Below are 23,494 nucleotides of genomic sequence, written 5' to 3' on the forward strand. Positions count from 1 at the left end.
CGGGTACAGGAGCCCCAATATTTGAGTCATCCTGTGCTGCTTTTCCAGACACATTAGCAGGGAACTGGATCAGTTTGGAGCATTAATGTCTATGATACTCTCCTTGCAGTTAAAGAATTTGGAATCCATTTTGATTATGGGTGGGCCAAGTACAACAGCTTCCAATCGTCCAAGGTTTGGACTAGATGGGTTCTGAGAAATTTTGTTAAAATAGTTATTAATCATAACTCTCAGTTTAAGCTTTTCTTACCAAATTTTCATGTTTGCTGATGTTAACATCTATGGAAAAATTGGGTCTCTGGATTGCAACCAATGAAAGCATCCAGACTAACAGTAAATAAAGTCAATAGTCAGCAGAATGGTGTCCAGCTGAACTTAAATAGCTTTTCTTGTTTGGTAGAGGGGTAACCTCCTGCATTATACTGACATACTGACATAGAGAGTAGATATTGGAGCCTGTCCCTTGTGCCAAATGGAGAATGCCACGTTTTGGTTCATTATATATATATATATATATATATATATATATACACACACATAGACATATATACATATACACATATATATATATATACACACACATAGACATATATACATATACACATATATATATATATATATACACACACACATACATACACACAGATTTTATTTATTTATTTGACAGGTGTAGTTACAGATAGTGAGAGAAAGAGACAGAGAGAAAGGTCTTCCATATGCTCGTTTACTCCCCTAATGACTGCAATGGCTAGAGTTGGGCCAATCCAAGCTAGGAGCTTCCAGGTCTCCCACATTTTTGCAGGGACCGAAGCACTTGGACCATCTTCTACTGCTTTCCCAGGCTATTGCAGAGAGCTGCATGGGAAGAGGAGAAATGGGGACTAGAACTGGTGCACATATTGGGTGCTGGCACTGCAGGTAAAGGATTACACCACTGCACCACAGTGCTGGCCACAGTCTATCATTAATTAAGGACACCTCAGTAACCATGCTCAGGTTTTACTGTCCTATATTCATGGCCAAAGTCCTAGCAGACAACATAGTTTGGAGAATCGTAAGCACAAGTTGTGTAGGAGACTTCATTTCTCATACAGCACAGTTAATAACAAGGTTCCAAGAGGCGAAATTACTTGCATCATAGTCTTTGACAACTAATGGACATCACAGGTGATCTAGAGAATTTAGGTTTGTGAGCCCCTAGAGTGAAAAAGTCACTGAGAACACAAGGACAGTGCCTAGAGTTTATTTTGATGGATTTTAGCCCCTTTCATTGGAGGGAGGCCCAAAGAAGCTGGACTGATTTGTATACCTCAGAAGTGTGTTTTCAAGGTGAAGGCAAACTGAGACTGAGGGGCTTTTGGAAAAACTTTGAACAAAACACATTTGCCATACTTGGTTAAGACACAGCATTTATCTATTGAGATGCATCAGATGTGTTAACATTAGCTATAAGGTACAGTGGACATGGTGGATGGCATATAGGAATATGATTTTAGTAATCTATCATGAGGTGCTATTTTTTTACTGGATTTAGCAGGTATAATTGGGCTACCTAATGGGGTATAGCTTGAATAATCACCTTTCTGTTAAATAAATCTGAGGTAGTAAATGTTAGTATAGGAAGACATTGAGTTTTCTTTTATTGGGCCTTCTTGGTTATTTTAATCTGGGATCTGCAAATTCTCATTTTCTCTAGCCAAGTTGTAACTTAAAAACTTTATTTTATTACGCATCATGTTGGACTAACTTTGCCACTTCTGGGATTTTTTTTAGTACATCTGACAACTGGAAATTTAGACAATAGTATAGTACCAAGTAAAGTACTTATTTTTCTTCTGATACATATTTTGAAATTCTTCTAAAATTCCTATTGAGTACTCTTGTTAAATTTAGTTGCACCCCTGGTTAAGACTTATTGGAGCCACTCTACTGATTACATCTATGAAACTTTGTTAATAAATGCATATAGAACCTGGGAAAGTTGATTTATATCTTATGCTGTAGAGACATAAGACAGAACATCTTTTTTATCTTTTTCAATTATATAATTTAAAAATGAATTTTAGATTTTCAATAGGATCAAATTGTGTACTTTTCAGAAATGTATACATGCAGACAACTATAATTTATGCATTTTACATTTTCCTTCTTTAGATTTTTAAAAAGCTTTACTGAGATTGCTGCTGTGATATAGCAGGTCAAGCCCAGCTCTGGCCATTGCGGCCAGTTGGGAGTGAACCAGTGGGTGGAAGGCATCTCTGTCAATGCTTCTCCCTATCTATAACTCTTATTCTCAGATAAATAAAGAAATCCTGTAAATATTTAAAAATAAAAAATAAGGAAGACTGACCTCCCTCGAGTTGCAGAATAAAGTCACTGAAAGGTAATTACCAGCTCAGAGATGATACAGGAATTTGAACAGCACAATTCAGACATTATATCTAGTAAAAATTGACCAATAGCTGTGGGCCAAAAGTCAGTGCCCAATGACACTACCACTCAAATCATAATTTCATGTCCATTCTCACTTATACAGGAAAAGGAGTAAAAGCAGGAAGTCCATGGCATCCCTGTATCTGTCTCTGGGCCTAATTTGTGGGAGAAACCACAAATTAAGTTCAGATCTCAAAAAAATAAAGTTTTGTTAAATACTTAACTAAATGGAGTGATTCATAGATGAATTTCAGGAACTTTTGGGTAAAGAATTACCAGGTAGTGCAATTTCAATTATTCATGAACATTTTAGAAGGCACTCACCCCAATTTCCAGCCCTTTTAATACACTGAATAGATTCAAATAATTTTCCTCACTGCAAAATATGATGCATTGATGGGTGAAAAAAATGTTTTAGTAGGTAAGATCAAGCATCATTTTAAAAGATTAAAAATGGGTTGTTGAGGAACATTAGTTTCTTCGAATATTTTAAGTTAAAAAAATTCTTGGAGTCTTTTCCTGAGTATCTGTAAGAAGTATATATTTAGGGGGCTGGTGCTTTGGTGCAGCAGGTAAAAGCCCTGGCCTGCAGTGCTGGCATCCCATATCGGCCCTGATTCCAATCCCAGCTGCTCCACTTCTGAACCAGCTCTCTGGTATGGCCTGGGAAAGCAGTGGAAGATGGCTCATGTCCATGGGCCCCTGCAGCTGCACAGGAGACCAAGTAGAAGTTTCCATTCCTGGCTTTGGATAGCTCAGCTCTGGTTGTTGCAGCCATTTGGGGGGTGAATTAGCAGGTGGGAGACCTCCCTCTCTTGCTCTACCTCTCTGTGTATCTCTGTCTTTCAAATAGATAAAATAAGTCATAAAAAATATGTGAGGTTTTTAGAACCATATTTTAATTATGAGATTTAAAAATAACAATAAATTTAATGACAATTGCCAAGAATTCTTTCCATATTTGAATTTCTCCACTTATACTATGTTTCTTTCAGATGTAAATATGTCAAACCAAGAATTACTGAGGAATTGGATAATTATGTGGGTATCTCATGTGGTTAGGAAAGTTCTGATATATCTCCTCTGTGTCCCAGGAGGCTGATTTTCCAGCTGATATATGGATCATCTTCATTTCTTCCTAATGCAGGCATGCATTGGTATCTGGGAATCTAGCATCATCTGCCCATGATGTCAGCAGGTCAGGACCATGGGAAATCTCCTCTGGCCTCCTTCTCAGCATGTGCCATTCCAACCACTCCCACCATCTTCACAGAATTCCTGACCCCTGGGGCTTTCCTCATATGCTCAAGAGCTGTGTGGTTGGTTTCTGTGTCTGTGGGTGTTAGTGTGAGGGTGAAAGGAACCTTGGAGAGCAGGACAGGTGTCTGTCTCTTGGTGGCATAGGTGACAGCCATAGATCTGAGGTGTTAAGTCAGGTATTCAGGTGCACCCTGTAGATCTTGGCTGGTCGAGGAAGAGACACCAGTGGCACAGCCTCAGTTCTGGAGCTGGAGAAAGGGTGAATTTTTATTAACATATTTTAGAAAGTTGAAATTTTAAGGAATTTTTTGTCAGAAAATGCTGCACTGAAAGAAGACTGGAGAAAAGGTGAATAAGGTTGAGATTTTAAGGATTTTTTTGGTCAGAAATTGGTGCACTGAAAGAAGACCAATGCGTCTCCAGGTGTACAGAGTACAGTTCTAAAAATTCTGTAGAAAGTCTGTCTCATCCAAGACGGCAATGGGATGGAGCTGGGGGTTCAGGCCATTTGGGATGAAATGTGTGTGGGTGAATGTCTATTGCACCTCTGTCACTATTTACCTATCTGTAAGATTAGTGCTACTAGTGAAATGTCCCTGCATTCCCTGAGAAATCCTCGTGAGGTGTGTGCAGGCTGACTTACACTATGTGGCAATTGCAATTTTGGGGTTTCATGGTATATCATCTTCTAGTAAAATTTCTGTTTTCCTGCATTGTGCAGCCTGCCTTGCACTACTCTTTCAAGGTTACAGAACTTTATACAAGACCTAGTTTGCAAAAATGTGGAAGTTTGGATACTCTGTGACAATCCCGTTTGCAGAGAGAGAGATGTCTTCCATTTGCTGATTTACTCTCCAACTGGCCACAATGGCCAGAGCTGCACCAATCCAAAGCCAGGATCCAAGAGCTTCTTCCAGGTCTCCCAAGCAGGTGCAGAGGCCAAAGGACTTGGGCCAACTTTTACTGTTTACACAGGCCATAGCAGAGAACTGGAACTGAAGTAGAACAGCTGGGATTTGAACTTGCACCCATATGGGATACAGGCAGCTGCTTTACCTTTTAAGCCACAGTGCCAGTCCCCAAAATAACTTTCATTAGTGTAAATGTTACTGAACATAGTTTATTTGAACAATAACTAAGTTTTATTGTTTTTTGTTGTTACATTGTCATTTAATAAAATTTTGGCAATGCTTTCATTAAAGCAATGATAACTTCTGGTTAATCTCTGCCACTTAATAGAGGTGGGGGCACTTGCCTATATATTTCCATGTTTAAACGTTTATTCCTCCATGGTGAAGTTGACATTTTCTCTATTTATATATTCAAGATTCTTTATTCATTTTACCATTCCTTTTTCTACAGTGTAATGTAGAAGGAAAGATGAGAAATTTTCTTTTAAATCCTTGCATTCACGTTTTCTTCCAGGTATGGTTCAGGGCACCTCCTGATATTTCAAAAAGCAAAGAAAATTAATACATCACCTGCAAATTGTGTACTTTTTAAAACATATTTATTTTATACATTTGAAAGACAGAGTCACAGAGAGTGATAGAGAAAGAGAGCAAGAGAGAGACAGAGAGAATCTTTTATCTGCTGGTTCATTCCCCAAAAGGCCACAATGGTCAGAGCTGAGACAATCTAAACCCAAGAGGCAGGAGATTCTTCTGTGTTTCCCACATAGTTGCAGGGGTCCATGCACTTGAGTCATCCTCCAGTACTTTCCAAGTCATATTAGCAGGAGCTGTATCTGAGGTAGAGAAGCTGGGACTCAAACTGGCACTCACATGGGATGCTGGCTCTGCGGGCTGGGGCTTTAACCCACTGGGCGATCACACTGGCCCCTGTAAGTGGTTTTTTTATTCCCCAACTTGCTGTCAGTTTTCTTTTTAGATTGATAATAATTTATTAATGGAAATGGATAAAGGAAGATGAATTTTATTCTCAGGGAATATATAAAAACAAGATGAATGGTGAATATGTCATGGCTATGAAGCATTGCAGTTATCCAAGATAAGGCAGTTTTGTCGCTCACCTTTCTGTTGCCATAGCAAAATATATATTTGTTATATGATTTCTGCTGAAGCTTCAAGGACAATATTCTAAATTTTGGGGTCATGATGTCCAATAGAGTCTTTAGTGTTATACAGATGATGTAGTGGGCAGTGTTTTAGTGCCACCCTGGAAGTAAACACTTAACATTCTGCAAGGGAAAGAGTTACCTAGGGCTAAAACACAAATCAGTTGCATTTATTTTTAATTGTTAGAGCAATGCAGTCCTTAATAGTTTGAGGACATGAACTTGATCCTGAGCTAGGACGATGTCAGGAAAATAATCTACTGCAGGTTCTTTTATGTTTTAAGATTTTTTAAAAAGATTTATTTTTTATTTATTTGAAAATCAGAGTTACACAGAGAGAGGAGAGGCAGAGAGAAAGAGGGAGAAGAGAGATCTTTCATTCAACAGTTCACTCTCCAATTGGTTGCAATGGCTGGGCTGCACTGATCTAAAGCCAGGAGCCAGGAGCTTCTTCTGGGTCTCCCACATGGGTTCAAGGGCCCAAGGATTTGGGCCTTCTTCTACTGCTTTCCCAGGTCATAGCAGAGAGCTGGATCAGAAGTAGAGCAGCTGGGTCTCAAAACGGTGCTCATATGGGATGCCGGTTTTTTAAGCCAGGGCATTAACCTACTGTGACACAGTGCCAGCCCCAAGATTTATTTATTAACTTATTTGAAAGGCAGAGTAATAGAGATAGGGAGATATGGGTAGTGAGAAAGAGATATCTTCCATCTACTGGTTCATTCAACAAATGGACACAATGGTTGGCCAGGCCAAAGCCAGGAGTCTGGAACTCTATCTGGGTCTCCCATAACCATGGAAGTGGCCCAAATACTCAGGCCATCTTTCACTGCTCTTTCAGGCACTTTAGCAGGGAACTCAATTGGAAGTGGAGCACCAAGGACTCAAATTGTTTGTTCACCTGAATTGCAGGTGGAGACTTACCTGCTGCACCACAATGCTGGTGCCTACTGCAGGTTCTCAAACAAATCTCTCTGTATTCCCCTCAGTCACAAATGCAGATTATACTGCAGAATTTCTCAGGTTCTGTTCTTGGGTAAATAACTCCACTGCTTTTACTTTAATTTGTTATAATGTTATTTCAGTTCTTTAAATGTTTATGAGTAGAATAATTATAGAAAAAGCCAAAGCTGCTTTCTATTCTTTCTTGAATCTCCTCCCTTATTTTCAAATAGTTATGAGCTTGGTAGAGAAAGAAGTTGATGGTGTGAGAGAAAGCTAGTAGAGCTCCCATGTACTTCTTCACTGCCTAAATAATCATATCAAGCAGGGATGGGGCACAACTGAAGCCAAGAGTCAGGAATGGAATCTAGGCCTCCTTCTTGGTTGGCATCACCATTGCTTCCCCTGTTCTGCATTAGCCGGGAGCTGGAAACCAGAGCTGGCACTGAAATCCAACTTTGGAAATTTGATGTAGAGAGAATATCTGAGCTGGCATCATAAACACTAAGTTAAAGTCCTACTGTCTCTTTTAAAATATTTTTTCTCTGCCATAATTGCATTGACTGTGTATAGTATTTTCCTGGAAATTCTTCACTGTTCAATCCCTTCATAACTTCCCTGATGGTTTCTTGTCTTTTTCCCTGAATACTTCTACATTCTTCTGAACATTGCTCATTCCAGAGTGACTTTTGTCCCCCTTTCAGCCTACTGTGCAAATACCCTTGACATAGTCTGGCCTTTGTGAACAGAAATTCCTGTTTCCCTCCAGCTTGGGCATTGTTCACAGCCTTTATACCATAGGTTTGATCCCCTGCTGAATGCTTCTGTGAGGCTGTCCAAATGCTCAACCAATCTAAAATGAAATGGCATTCTTGCTTCTTCTTCCTCCATACCCATGTAGAAGATATACAACTGCCATTGATTGTTATGTGACAGAGTTGACATGTTGACCAGGAGTGTTTTATCACAGGTGATGATAGCATTTGAAGACCTGGCTGTGTTCTTTACTTGGGAGGAATGGCAGAACATGAACCAAGCTCAGAAAATCCTGTACAGGGATGTGATGCTGGAGACCTACAGCAGCCTGTTCTCCCTGGGTAAGTGTCACACTTCACATGCCCAATGGTAACATTTTCTCGCTATTTGACAAAGAAGTGAGCACTATTCATAAAGTTTAATGAGGGACAGGTATAGAATTTGAGTCCATGAAGAATCTGAATATCTACCACCTGGGAAGGATTTCAAATTGGAACATTTGTTGCATAGCTTCTGGACCAAGCTGTACTTCTTTAATTAACCCAAGATAGTGATTTCACAAAGTCTACATTGTTTCCATTAATAGGGTACTGCATGACCAAACCTGACTTGATCTTCAAGTTGGAGCAAGGAGCAGAGCCCTGGATGGGGGAAGAATGCCTACATCAGAGCCTTCCAGGTCAGTCTGCACATAACGGGCAGGGAGGCCAAAGTAGAAGCAGTGCAGCAGATATTGACTGGTGTTCTTTCCATGATTTTTTCCCAAGCCTTACTCCTGAAGATAGCTGGTCTTGTGATTCAGACACAGACATTCTACAGTATCTATGGAGATCAGTATCTCTGGTAAAGGCAAAGGAAATGAAGTTTTATGTGAAAATGAACAACTGATGAAAAACCTCCAGAAACTCAAATTATCACAGAGGAGTGTTTATAGAAAGAAACAAGAGGAGGTAACCAGGGCTGACGTCTGCACAATGAGTTAGAAATCAATTTTCAATAATTGAGCAGACTCTGGATTGCAGAAACAAATTATTTAAACTGGTGGGAATGTATAGCCAAGGTGGTATATTGGGACTTTCTGTAACTGTTGCAGTTCAAAGAAGCTGAGGATGTCAGGTTTCCTTAGAAATATGGGGAAACTGTAAGAGTGCAGATAAAACAGAGAATTTCATTAGAAAAATTTCACAAATGCATAAGTTAAAAACTGACACAAATGCTGTTTCCCTGGGAAGACAGAACTTGAGACAACCACATATTCAAATCTTGTCCCATGAATGTGATCCTTCTTAGAGTATAGACACATTTCACTCTTTACCTTCAAGGAAATGATCTAGTAAAACGTCCCCATATTTATGGTTGAAATATCACAGAAGTACAAAACCCACAATTTTTCTAAAATTTAAAAAGGGGCTCGCACTGTGGCTCACTTGGATAATCCTCCCCCTGCAGTGCTGGCATCCCATATTGGCCTTGGGTTCTAGTCCCAGTTGCACCTCTTCCAGTCCAGCTCTCTGCTGTGGCCCAGGAGGGCACTGGAGGATGGCCCAAATGCTTGGGCCCCTGTACCTACAAAGGAGATAAGGAGGAAGCAACTGGCTCCTGGCTTTGGATTGGCATAGTTCCAACCGTATTTGCCATTTGAGGGGTGAGCCAATGGAAGGAAGATCTTTGTCTCTGTCTCTGTCTAACTCTGACAAATAAATAAATAAATAAATAAAAATACATTAAAAAATGGACAGGGAAAAATTGGTTTCTAGATTACAGATGAATATATTTATTAAATATTAGTCCATTCTGTGAAGTCTTATTCATTTTTGTGAAAGTAGAAAGTGAGAGAGAAACAGTGAGAAATATATTTTCTATTAACTCTCTCCCCAAATACTAGCAACAGTTATGACTAATCTGAAGCCAGAAGCCTGGAATTTCACCTACTCATCTCTATCACAGGGTCCCAAGCACATAAACCATTATCTGCTGCTTTCCAGTATCTATTATCCCAGAACTGTATTGGAAGCAGAGTAGTCTCGGCTTAAACTGGCGCTGTTTTGAGATACAGGCATCTCAAGCAGTGACTTAAGACATCTTACCACAAAAACCACTCAATCATACTTGAAAAAATTCTGGTAGTAAACAGGATCATGGATGAACATTGGAAAATCTATGGATACAATTTAATATATTAATGTATTATGGAGAAAACCTGTATATTCATAAATATGTATCTTCTAATCATTTTGTTAAAATTTTATGATGGAACGAGCATACGAGCCTGAGCCATTCTCCTTCATTGCGCAAAGGATATAAACTTTGGAATGTATTCCTTGCCCTTGAAACTCAATTGGGTCTCACAGCCTATTGTCTTCATACCCCACCCTGCATTATTTTCCAGGTTCCCAAGGCCCCCCCACCCAGTTCCTGGAATTCCCCTCCACTGCTGCCCCCTACCCCCATGCCCAGCCTTAGCCCTCCTTAAAAAGGTCTAGCCCCTGGGAGTTGGGGCCTTCTGCCACCTGCTCCATCTTGTACACACAGCCAGTTAGTCACCCACCTCTGTGGATTAATTTTCTCTGAATAAATTCTGTCTGGCTGTAAATTGATACACTGTCTCCTCTATTCTACAACTCTTTTCCTAACATTTTGGTGCCCTGTGTGAGGAGGCACCAATGCAGAACTTTTCCTAACATCTTATCCCTCTTAAATACAAGTAACTTCATTCCTTTTACATGAGTATGCTAGGAGAAACAATTATATTTGATTCAGTGACATTTTTTTTTCTCACTTCAGTTGCCATGAAACTGGATGAACTGATTAAGACCAACCAGAAAAGTCTGGAGGAAAATCTGAATCAGGATGTTATGAAAAATAATAAGACATTAACTTCCAAGGGAGTTGAATTCAGAAAAACACTTAATTTAAGTATAAGCCATATTCCAAAACTGAGTATCAAAAAGAGAAACTATTCAGGAATAAAACCTGAAGAATGTAGTATATGTCAGAATGTGTATCCCCATTGTGGGCCTGATCAGCTACAAGCTGGAGAGAAATTTGATGCTACTACGGTACCTGGGAACACTCTCCAGTTCTGTGAGCCTCTTAATCAACAGCACAAAGTTCAGACCATGGAGCAGGCACTTGAACAAATTGGACAAGGGAAAGTCTTCAAAAGGAAGAACATATTCTATGAATCTGAGAAGCTTTTTATGGTAGAAACCTGTAATAAGCCAACTGCCACTATTGGCAAGACAACTCAAATACTACAAGATTTCCATAAAAAGTCTAACCTCAGTATACATCAACAAAGTCCCAAAAGAGAGAACGTTTATAAGTATATTGGGCCTGTGGAACCTGTCATTTACCAATCACATGTTAGAATGAATCATAGACCAAATATAGAGAAGAAATCCTATGCATGTAAAACTTGTGGGAAGTCATTCAGTAATAAATTCTGCCATCCCCTCCATCACAGCACTCATATAGTGGAAAACCCTCATGTGTGTAATGATTGTGGAGAAACCACTCACCAGAAGTCAGGTGTCATTAGACATCAGAGAATTCACACAGGGAAGAAACCTTATGAATGCAATGACTGTGGAAAAACCTTTGGCCAGAAGTCAAACCTCATAAATCATCAGAGAAGTCACACAGGGGATAAGCCTTATGAATGCAATGACTGTGGAAAAACCTTTGGCCACAAGTCAAACCTCATAAATCATCAGAGAATTCACACAGGGGATAAGCCTTATGAATGCAATGACTGTGGAAAAGCCTTTGGCCAGAAGTCACACCTCATAAATCATCAGAGAATTCACACAGGTGATAAGCCTTATGAATGCAGTGACTGCGGAAAAGCCTTTGCCCAGAAGTCACACCTCAGAACGCATCAGAGAATTCACACAGGGGAGAAACCTTATGAATGCAGTGACTGTGGAAAAACCTTTGGCCAGAAGTCAAGCCTCAGAAAGCATCAGAGAATTCACACAGGGGATAAGCCTTATGAATGTGGTGACTGCGGAAAAACCTTTGGCCAGAAGTCATCCCTCATAAATCATCAGAGAATTCACACAGGGGAGAAACCTTATGAATGCAATGACTGTGGAAATACCTTTAGCCGGAAATCAACACTCACAAATCATCAGAGAAGTCACACAGGGGAGAAACCTTATGAATGCAGTGACTGTGGAAAAACCTTTGCCCAGAAGCCACACCTCATAAATCATCAGAGAATTCACACAGGGGATAAGCCTTATGAATGCAATGACTGTGGAAAAACCTTTGGCCAGAAGTCACAACTCAAAATGCATCAGAGAATTCACACCATGGAGAAAGCTTATAAATGAAATGACTGTGGAAAAGCCTTTGGTCCCATCCTTGCATACCGAGGATAAATCCCACTTGGTCTGGGTGGATGATCTTTCTGATGCATTGTTAGATTAAATTGGCCAGAATTTTGTTGCGGATCTTTGCATGTATGTTCATCAGGGAAATTGGTCTATAATTACTTTCTCTGTTGTAGTTTTTTCAGGTTTAGGAATGAAGGTGATGCTGGCTTCATAGAAAGAATTTGGGAGAATCACCTCTCTCTCAATTGTTTTGAATAACTTCAGAAGAATTGAAGTTAGTTCTTCTTTAAATGTCTGTCAGAATTCAACAGTGAAGCCATCCAATCCTGGGATTTTCTTTGTGGCAAGGATCTTTATTACTGATATCATTTCCATCTGGTTGTGGGTGTGTTTAGTTTTCCTATATCTGTGTTGCTCAATTTACGTAGGTTTTATGGATGTCAGGATGGTGGAAAGCCTTTTTGCTGTAATTCATAACTCATAAGATATCAGAGAATTCACACAGGGAATTTTCTATATGACCTTTTTGTACAAGTTATATCTCATGAAATATTAGAGAATTCACCAAGGGGAGAAATGCATGAATGTAATAAATGTGAATAAGCCTTTGTGGTGCAAATCAGACCTCATCAAACATAAAAGAATTCTCATGGGGAGAAATTTTATGAATGTAATGACTCAGAGCCTTTTACCATAATTCAGCCCTCACTGTACATCATCAAATTCATATAGGGAAAAACCCCTTTGAAAGTAAAATCCCTTTAATTAGAAGCCATACCTCATAAGACAACAGGGAATTCACATGGGAGAGAAACATTATGGGTGTAATGAGTGTTGGAAAGCTCCTTATATCAGAATGCACAACATATATATCTAATGAATGAAATACATGTGAGAAAGCCATTTCACATAAGTAATGCCTCATAATCCATCATGGAGTTTGAACAAGGGAGAGACCTCAACAATATAATGAAGGTGGAAGAGCTTTTCCCCAAAATTCATGTAAGTATTGTGATAAAACCTTTTGCTGGAAATCACATCCTATCTAACAGACTCATGTAAGTGAGAAAGCTTATAAATATTATTAGTGTGAAAATATTGTCAGAAGTCAATGGTACATCAGAGAATTGACACAGGTGGTTTCTTAGGAGTATAATGATTGTGTAAAAACATTTTCTTTATTTCAGGCTTGTATAGATATAGAATTCACAAAAGGTAATATTCTTTGCATGCTGTGAATTTGATAAAACTGTTAGCCAGAAATTAGACATCCACAGACTTCAGAGGATTCATAAGGAACAAAATTCCATGCAATGACTTTGGAAAAAGTATTTCTGCTGTAAATCAGTCTTTAATTCCCATGAACAGACTCACAAATGAGAAAACATGCATGCATAAAAAAGTTTTGTACCATAAATTATCTCTAGATGGTAAACTAATAATTCACACAAAAGAAAAATCATGAGTGTAATGGAATTGGGAAACCCTTTGCTGTAAGGCAGATTTCCAGGAAGCTTAGCAAGATTACAGAAAAGTCTCTGAAAATGTAACATGTCTGAAAGAATTGTTGGCATCACAGAGTGGAGGATAGCTCAAGTGCATGTGTTTTTGTGACCTGGCATCCAAATTGGTATCTCTTTTTCTTTGATGAATTCCTTGTTTATTTATTTAACAGATTTAGAGACAAAGTATTCCTGTCCATTGATTTACTATCATATGCCCACAATTGCCATGGTAAGGTCTATGGCAAAATCTGAGTGCTGAGGGCTGTGAATAAAAATTCATCACTGATAATGCTGAAGACATTGGTTCCTGGTTTTTACACCGCTATGCATGAAAATGTTTTTCTAATTTCTTTTTCAAAGAGTTCATTGTTAATATAAAGAAATGCTTCTGATTTTTAAAATTTTATTTAAATAATTTGTGATCAGTGTGTACTAGTCAGACATTATTACAGGGTGTAGTGCAGTATTTGTACACATTTACACAGTAGAAACTGATCAAGCTAAGCAACTACAGTTTTATCAATTTGTTTAAAGATTTATTTATTTGAAAGACAGAGTTACAGAGAGAAGTAGCAGCAGAGAGAGGGAGAGGTCTTCCTCTGCTGGTTCACTCCCCAGATGGCTGCAATGGCCGGAGCTGTGCCAATCTGATGCCAGGAACCAGGAGCTTCTTCCAGATCTCCCACTTGGGTTCAGGGACCCAAGGACTTGGGCCATCTTCTACTGCTTTCCCAGGCCATAGCAGAGAGTTGGATTGGAAGAGGAGCAGCCAGGACTAGAACTGGTGCCCACATGGGATGCTGGTGCTTCAGGCCAGGGTGTTAGCCCACTGTGCCACAATGCTGGCCCCCAAGCAACTACAGTTTAATTCTTCTCCATGATTTGAGACTACCAGCTCCTCTCTTCCAGTTCTTTACACAGAACCTAATATGGTTGAATGTAGTCATCTCATTATATTATGGAACACCAGAAGTTCCTTCTGCCTCTTTGTATTTTGTTACCTATTATCCAATCCCCTTCTATCCCTAGCTGCTTCCCTTCTCAGCCTCTAATAATCACAGTTCTGTGTTCAGATCCATTATTTTCTTTCACTTCCACATGTGACAAGGACTATGTGACATTTGTGTTCCTGTTTCTGGCTTATTTCAATTAATTTAATAATATTTTGTTCTTTTTTGTATCTAAATGATGTTCCCCTGTCCATTTTTTTCATTGATGGACAGCTAGATTGGTTTCAAATCATGGCTGCAGTGAACTGTGTTATGGGAAAATTGCTGTATCTTTGATATGCTCTTCTCATTTCCTTCTAATAAAATTTCCTTCTTATATATAGCCAAGAGCAAGATAACTGTCAAACAGTATGTCAATTTTTATCTTTATTTTAAATTTTTGTTATTTATTTGAAAGAGTTACAGACAGAGGTAGAGACACAGAGAGGTCCTCCATTAGCTGGTTCACTCTACAGATGACTACAAAGGCTGGAGCTGTGCCATTCTGAAGCCTGGAAACAGGAGCTTCCTCTGGGTCTCCCACGTGGGTGGATGGGCCCAAGGACTTGGGCCATCTTCTTCTGCTATCCCAGGACATAGCAGAGAGCTGGATTGGAAGAAGAGCAGCTGGAACTAGAACTGGCACCCAAATGGGATGCTGGCCCTTCAGGCCAGGGTTTTAACCCACTGCACCACAGTGCTGGCCCAAATTTTTATCTTTTTTAAGGAGTGACCATACTGTTCTCCATAACAACTGTACTAATTTGTATTTTCACCCACCATATATGAAGGTTTTCTTTTCCCATATGCTCTCTAGCATCTGTTATTTTTTATCATTTTGGCATAAAGATGATATAATATTGTTCATGTTTTTGTGTATTTTGAAATCAGTTATTTTGTTTATTAAATATTTGTTTATTTGAAAGGTGGATTTAGAGAGAGAGAGGGATAGACAGAGATAGCTTTCATCTGCTGGCTCACACCCCAGAGAGTTTCAATAATTGAGCCTGGGGCATGCTGAAGTCAAGAGCTTCATCCAAGTCTCCCACGTGAGTGGCAGGGACCCAAGTCCTTCATCCATCTTCTGCTGGTTTCCCAGGTGCTTTAGCAGTGAGCTAAATTGGAAGTAGAGAATCCTAAACTCAAAGTGAAACTCACATGATATGCTGGCCTCACAGATTGCAGCTTACTCCACTTAGCCACAATGTCAGCCTCTCTATCAATTTAATTCCTCAAAAATAGGTCAGTAATGTTGGCATCTATCTCATTTTGTTTTCTCTCTGTTATTATTCAACTTATTGATGTCTTATTTTTGTTCCCATTATTCCTCTCAATTGCTCTACCCGTGGTCAGTAGCAGCTGCTGTGTTGCTTAAATGCAGTGTATGCTTTAGATTCCTCATTTACTGAGTGCATGTCATTCTCATAGCACTTCCCTGAGTTCTACTATGTCCCAAATCCTCTTCTAGGCACAGAATTCAGACCACTTTTCTGTTAGGCCTAGATCTTGCCTTTAACATACTACTTGGAATTTAGTAGCTCATGAAATCTGCAGACTGCATAAATGAATGAATATTTTGAGGGCTGTGATTTTGTGGGGAAACTTCATAAGAGACCGAAGGAATAAAATAAATCAAAAGTATCCATAGTATATAAAATGTATACTATTTTACAAGTCACAGAGAAGAGGAAGAAGAAGGAAAGTAGTGAGACTAGAAAGTTTGTGGCAAGACTAACAGGCACTGGTTGAGAACTTAATGAGCCCGTTAGGAAAGCAGTAAGGTTTCTCTATCTCCCTGTAGACTCTGCTCTCCAGAGGTGAACAGGGTCCTCTAAAACCCACTTGTTGCACACACAAAAACCTGAGCGTTGTATTCTCCCACAGATGTTGGAGACTGATATTGTGTTCTGATTTATATTTACATAATGGCCAGTGACATTGGGCATAGTCACATGTTTTGACCATTTACGTTTCTTCTGAGAAATGTCTATTCAGATCCTTGCCTGTTTCTTCACTGTAGTTTTTGGAGTTTTTCCAATATATATATATAAGTTCTGGAAATCTGTAAACATTCAGAGTTTAAATTTTTCCTGCCATTCTGTTCACTGTATCTACACTCTGATGTTTACTTTGTTTTGAAGAAGTATCTTAGTTTGATATACTCAAGTGTCTGTTTTTATTTTTGTTACTATTGCTATTGGAATCTTACCCAAAACTATTGTCTGTTGACAATATTTAGAGTTTCCCTATGTTTACTTAGGTTTTGGTCTTATGATTAGATTTTTAGTTCACTGTGAGTTCACTTTCACATAGTGTTGAGTCACATAGTTGAAGTCTATTTTCAGGCTTCTACATATGGATAATCAGGTTCCTCTGCACCACTTGTGAAAGAGATTCTTCTTTCTCCAGTTCATTTTAGTTCCTTTGTTAAATATGAGTTGCCAGTAGAAATTTGGGTTATTTCTGTGCTACCTATTCTTTTCCATTGAACTATGTGTCTGTTATTATGTCAGTGCTAACACTTCTTCTTTTTGTTTTTTACAGTTTATTTATTTATTTGAAAGGCAGAGTTACAGAGAGGTAGAGGCAGAGAGAGAGAGGTCTTCCACCCACTGGTTTACTCCCCAAATGGCCACAATGGCCGGATCTATGTTGATCTGAATCCAAGTGTTAGGAGCTTCTTCCAGGTCTCTATGCAGGTTCAGGGGCCCAAAGACTTTGGCCATTTTCTACTTTTTTCTCAGGCTATAACAGAGAGGGGTATAAGAAGTGGAGCAGCTAGAAAACATACTGGCATCCGTATGAGATGGTGGCACTGCAGATGGTGACTTTACCTGCTTTGTCATAGTGCTGACCCCTGTAATATGTCTTAAAATATGGTATGATGTCTCTAGCTTTTTTTGTTTTATAATATTGCTTTAGATGTTAAGCATCTCTCATGTTTCTATATGAATTTTAGCATCATTTTTTCTAGCTCTGAGAAGAATATCGTTGGTATATTGATTGGGATTGCATTGAATCTGTAAATTGCTTTTGGTAGTATGGACATTTTGATATTATTCTTCCCATTCACAAACATAAGTTTTCTGTGAGACTGTCAAAAAGCCTTGACAAAAATTGGACTTTATTACACAAAAATTGATCACTTTTTGTGATCATTTAAATCCATATTTTTGCACTAATATTTGATAAATAATGAGACTGAGCATTTTAGTAGGAGAAATTAAAAATATTTATTATACCAATTTCTTCAAATATTGTTTAGATTTGATATTCAAATATTGTTTAGAGCCATTCTCTGTAGTCCCTCTAAATTAGGATCTTTTTGCTTTTTGCCTGTTAAACTTGTCCCTTGATTCAACAACCCTTTTTAATGTAATGTAAACTTAAAATTGTCGGAGGCCACCCAACAAACCACATGGAGACATGCACACTCAGTCAATTCATCACCACGTTTATTGCCTCATCGCATTCCAGGCCAAAGTAGGGAGCCCGGCGATGAGGGACTGGAGGCAGTCTCCCTGGGGAAACCCTTCAGTCTCCAGCTGCGAGCACCAAGAAACACAAGGATATATACCCCAGGCCCCATACAGATAACATTCATTGTGGGCAATCATGCATAGCACAGGAACGAAACAAGTTTACAAGGTAGCAAAGATCAGGGTACAAGCTCTGCTGATAGAGCAAAGAACATCATACACCTTCATCAGAAGTCACATCCTGCCTGCAGGAATGTGTCTTGTGCCTTCAGAACAATAAGCACAGGAAACAGGATTAGATAAGGGACAGCCTCAGCCTGCTGCATCTCATGTCAGGCCAGGGCACTAGCCCCGACAAAAATATCATTTCATAAGCTAAAAAAATGACAAAGAAGGAAAAAGAAGGGAGGGAGGTTGAGTATATAATTATGTTCTTTGATTTGTTTCTATAAACCATATTGAATCTCTTAAAAGCTAATTAAAATTAAAACTCTAAATTGGACCATTATGACCAATATTTAAAACAAGTGATTAAAACCTGTAGATGTCTTCAATTTTGATTATTTCTTATTTAGAATATCTGAAAGAAATCTGGTTTCTCACTTTAAAGTAAACCAATGTACTCGAATTCAGTATTAAATGACTTTGTTTAAAAGTGTTATTTAATCTATTGCTTTAAGTGGTAATACTATGGCCATTGAAAAACAAAATCCTTATCATTTTTCATAAAACAGAAAGGACCTTTAAAACATCATCACTAAAAATATTAAGAGACCTAAAATATAACATTCTTAAAACCCAAGTGATACCACTCAAAATTTTCAAATATGCAGGGATAGTTCATGTCAAGTAACTAAATAATTGTTAAGTGTATATATGTAATAGCTTCTATAAATTCTTTTGGCAAGGGTTGGTACTGTGGCATAGTGGGTGAGGCTGCCAACTGCAGTGCTGGTATTCCATAGGGGCATCAGTTCAAGACCTGGCTGCTCCACTTCCTATCCAACTCTCTGCTATGGCCTGGGAAAGCACTACAAGATGGTCCAAGTCCTTGGGCCCCTGCACCTGCATAGGAGACCAGGAAGAGGCTCCTGGCTCCTGGCATCTGGTTGGCACAGCTCCAGCCATGGAGGCCAACTGTGGAGTGAACCAGTGAATAGAAGACCACTCTCTCTGCCTCTCCTTCTCTCTGTAATTCTAACTTTCAAATAATATAAATAAATCTTTAAAAAATTCTTTTGGCAAATAGATGAAGCTATTTGTTATACATTTCAAATAGCAAACATTCTAGAAAAATATATTGAATAACATTTAAGCAACTCATAAATATACACAGAAATTTCTCACCATAACAACATAGCAACCACTAAATTTCCAAACTTAATTTTCCACAACTTATAATCTTTAACTCCAGAAGGAGTACTAAATTGACAGAACAGTGGCCTATGTATCAGAATACCTAATTCTAATACAGAATTATCCCTGCTACAACTTACCTATGTGACCTTGATCAATTCACTTTACTTCTCTGGGCCTTGGCATTGAGCATCCTCATGTGATAAAGGAGGTTTGGGTAAGATCAGTTGTACTCAAGATCGACTTCAATGATCACTGTTTCCAAACAGGCACCTTAAGGGAAAGTAAAGCTTTAGATCAAAGCTTACATTTTTAAATATAAATATGCTTTAAACTCTTTCTACAACTAGTACAAAACAACACATTCAAATGTGTACCATGCCACTTTTCAATATTTGGGAATAATTAATGCATCATTTTAGAGCATTGTCTTGAGGCCAGCACTGTGGTGTAGCCAGTAAAGCCACTGTATGCAGTGTGGGCATCCCATATGGAAGCTGGTTCAAGTTCCAGCTGCTCCACTTTCCATCCAGCTCTCTGCTATAGCCTGGGAGAGCAGTAGAAGTTGGCCAAAGTCTTTGGGCCCCTGAATCTGCATGGGAGACCCTGAAGAGGTCCTGGCTCCTGGCTTCAGATTGGCATATCTCTGACCTTTTAGGCCATCTGGGGAGTGAACCAGCACATGGAGGACCTCTCTCTCTCTCTCTCTTCCTCTTGTTCATTATCTGTGTAACTCTGACTTCCAAATAAATAAATAAATCTTTTTAAAAAATCAAAAGAATATTGTCTTGCACACAGTGAACCACTAAGTACAAGACATTGTTAGTAATATTAGATTGAAATATTGAAATAAACTAGGCAATAAGCCTTAAGATGCAAATTAATACCAAGAAATATAATCTCAAATTTCTGTGTTCAACAAGGTAGTCTCTTTTTAACTACTAACTTTATACTGAATAAGATATTTTGATATTTTCTGAAGAGTAAATTTATCGGGGGCCAACACCGTGGCTCACTTGGTTAATTCTCCACCTGTGGTGCTGGTATCCCATATGGGCACTGGGTTTTAGTCCTGGTTGCTCCTTTTTCAGTCCAGCTCTCTGCTATGGCCCAGGAAGGCAGTGGAGGATGGCCCAAGTGCTTGGGCCCTGCACCTGCATGGGAGACCAGGAGAAAGCACCTGATTCCTGGATTCCGATGGGCGCAACTCCAACTGTGGCAGCCATTTGGGGAGTGAACCAATGGAAGGAAGACCTTTCTCTCTGTCTCTCTCACTGTCTATAACTCTGCCTGTCAAATAAAAAAAATTACTAGTTTTTCATAAAATCTGCAGTTTTGAAAAGGTTCTAAAATCCTTCCAATTCTAAATGTCTATGACTCCTAACTCATTAGCATGTATTGCATTCTTTACATCTCAGTAATCATAATTCACTTTTAAATGATTAACAGATCTGCTGTTATATATAAATACATGCTTTTCCAAAAATCATACAATAAGCAGGCTACATACCTTACTTCAAGTAAAACTGCCATATCCAGTCCTATAAATTGTAAATAAGACAGTTTCACTTGTTCAGCATTATCAATTATAAATTCCAATAGCATAGCAATAGTCATAAGAATAAAGGGGCCGATGCTGGGGCATAGCAAGTAAAGCTGTGGCTTGCAGTGCTGACATCCCACATGGGTGCCAGTTCAAGTCCTGGCTACTCAAATTACTATCCAGCAGTAGAAGATGGCCCAGGCCCTTGGGCTCCTGCACCTGTGTAGGAGACCAAAAAGAAGCTGCTGGCTCCTGGCTTTGGATAGGCACACAGCCACTGTTGCCAAATGGGGAGTGAACCAGCAGTTGGAAGATGTCTCTCTCTCTCCTTCTCTCTGTGTGTAACTCTGACTTTCAAGTAAAATAAATCTTTTTTACAAAGGAATAAATGAAAAGGAAGATGAAGATTACAAAATTGTTTAACTTTTATTTAATAAATATAAATTTCCAAAGTACAGCCTTTGGATTACAGTGGCTTCCCCCCCCATAATTTCCCTCCAACCCATAACCCTCCTATTTCTTGCTCCCTCTCCCATCCCAGAATATTACAAAATTGTATGAAGGACATTTGTACAGTAAACAAATATATTGATTTCTAATGTAATATTTGAATACTTGAAGCAGGAAAGCTAAGTACTTCTTTGCCAAAATAACATTATTTGTCCAGTGTAAAACCCATTTTCCATCCCAATACACAAAGGGATTTGTGGCAATAAGGAAAAAAGAAGCCCACACATGCAGAAATTTTAAGCAAAACAAAATAGAGAATGTGTATTTAGTTTCATGTAAATCACATGAGAATTAATAGTATTCCACCAATTTCTAACAAATATTTTTAACTTTAATGAATGAATAAATTTTCAGTTACATAGCAGAAAACTTCTACCTTCTCCCATAAAATTGAAACAGAAACTTTTTAAAAGTAAAAACTGATGAAAGAATTCTGCAATACATGTTAATGTTAAGTAGCCCAGCAGAGTTTATTTGGAAATACAAACACACACACAGAAAATAATTACATTAAAATCTTACTGAATAGTTCGTGATAATACAGGATCCAATATAGTGTGCAAAAGATTCTGGATTTCCCAGTCACTTTGTATAGGAAATGATTTGCTTTGCTATGTAGCATGTAACTTTAGATTCCTGAACACCTCCACTTTGCTTCTTACTTACCCTGAGTCCCAGCAAATACAGGAACACAGCTGCTGAATCATTCATTTTCCAGGTCTGGGAGTATCAAAGAATTAATGAGTATAGAAAGTTGTACAGCAGAGACCAAGAATATCCAAGGGAGGTCAGGAAAATCAATTGAGCAAGTCAAAATACTATGAATGTATACTGAATGTTCTGTTTTTAATATGTCTTACTTGCCTAAAAAGACATGAGGGCTATTGCTCTCTCTCTCTTAATACAACTAAGGAGAAGATATCACCAATGCTGGAGAAAAATGAATAGACAAGCAGAGCTAATACAAAATCCCCAAAATCCAAAATAGAAAAACTGGATATGCACTTACACACATCCTGAAGTGGCAATGAAGTAGAACAAATCTAAAATTGGAAAAAATTCTTTTTTAAAGATTTATTTATTTATTTGAAAGCAGAGTTACACAGAGAGAGGCAGAGAAGAGAGAGGGGTCTTCCATCCACTGGTTCACTCCCCAGTTGGCTGCAATGGCCAGAGTTGCGCTGACCCAAAGCCATGAGCCAGGAGCTTCTTCCAGGTCTCCCACATGGGTGCAGGGGCCCAGGACTTGGGCCATCTTCTACTGCTTTCCCAGGCTATAGCAGAGATCTGGAAAGGAAGTGGATCAGCCGTGACTCCAACCAGCATCCATATGAGATGCCAGCACTGCAGGTGGTGGCTCTACCCACTACGCCACAGCGCTGGCCCCAAAAATTCTTGTCAAATTAAGAACATTTAACCTTTGTTTTAGAATGAATTATTGAAATATCTAAACTGGGGGAATGCATAATTTCTTTCTTTAGTAATCAGAAGAGAAAAAGAACACTTAAAGGCTACTGTGACACCACACAGAAGGAATGGAGAATCATGACCTCAATTAGCCTAGGGACAGAATAAAAGGGAGGGAAATAGGAACAACAGAATTAAGATGAATAAGCTTTGACAGCTGAGAGAATTTGAATGTAAAGAAAAGGCATGCAGTTAACTGAAACAATAGAGGAAAGTCTGAGAGGAAAAATCATTGTTAAGACATATTAATGGGGCCAGTGCTGTGGCTTAGTAAAGTCAACACCTGCAGTTCTGGTATTCTGCATGGTCACTGTTTTGAGTCCCTGCTGTTCTACTTCTGATCCAGATCTCTGCTGATGGCCTAGGGAAAGAGTAGAATATGGTCCAAGTGCTTGGACCCCTTCACCTGGGTGTGAGTGCTTAGAGGAGGCTCCTGGCACCTGGCTTTGGATCAGCACAGCTCTGCCCACTGTGGCCATTTGGGGAGTGAACCAGCAGATGGGGGAACTCTCTCTCTCTCTCTCTCTCTCTGTGCTTCTGCCTCTCTGTAACTCTGCCTTTCAAATAAATAAATCTTTTTTTGAAAAAGACATATTAATGAAATAATTACATAGAAATTCCAGCAAGCAATAGAAAAATGGTAGTTAAAACCATAGTTATAGCCATATCAGGACAAGGATAACAACCTTCTACTTTCACACTCTCACCCTTGAAATTCCCATATGTTTGACATCATTCTCATTATTTGAGATTTCACAGCATTTCTCTTTTTTTGTTTTTAAGATTTATTTATTTGAAAGAGTTAACAGAGAGAGGAGAGGCATAGAGAGACAGGTC

General features: G+C 38.9%; 1 protein-coding gene across 1 annotated transcript in view; it reads left to right on the plus strand.

Moving 5' to 3' along the window:
* The window catches only part of LOC133776748 (zinc finger protein 883-like), a 46,271-nt gene extending 33,512 nt beyond the window's left edge, over positions 1–12,759 (plus strand). The window contains exons 5-7 of the mRNA XM_062215968.1: positions 7,683–7,809; positions 8,055–8,147; positions 10,253–12,759. Of these exons, the coding sequence (XP_062071952.1) occupies positions 7,686–7,809; positions 8,055–8,147; positions 10,253–11,805 (1,770 nt within the window). The 5' untranslated portion in view covers positions 7,683–7,685 and the 3' untranslated portion in view covers positions 11,806–12,759. The remainder of the gene's footprint in view (positions 1–7,682; positions 7,810–8,054; positions 8,148–10,252) is intronic.
* Positions 12,760–23,494: the final 10,735 nt, after the last annotated feature.

Source organism: Lepus europaeus, chromosome 18 (genome assembly GCF_033115175.1).
Source record: "Lepus europaeus isolate LE1 chromosome 18, mLepTim1.pri, whole genome shotgun sequence".
Taxonomy (NCBI): Eukaryota; Metazoa; Chordata; class Mammalia; order Lagomorpha; family Leporidae; genus Lepus; species Lepus europaeus.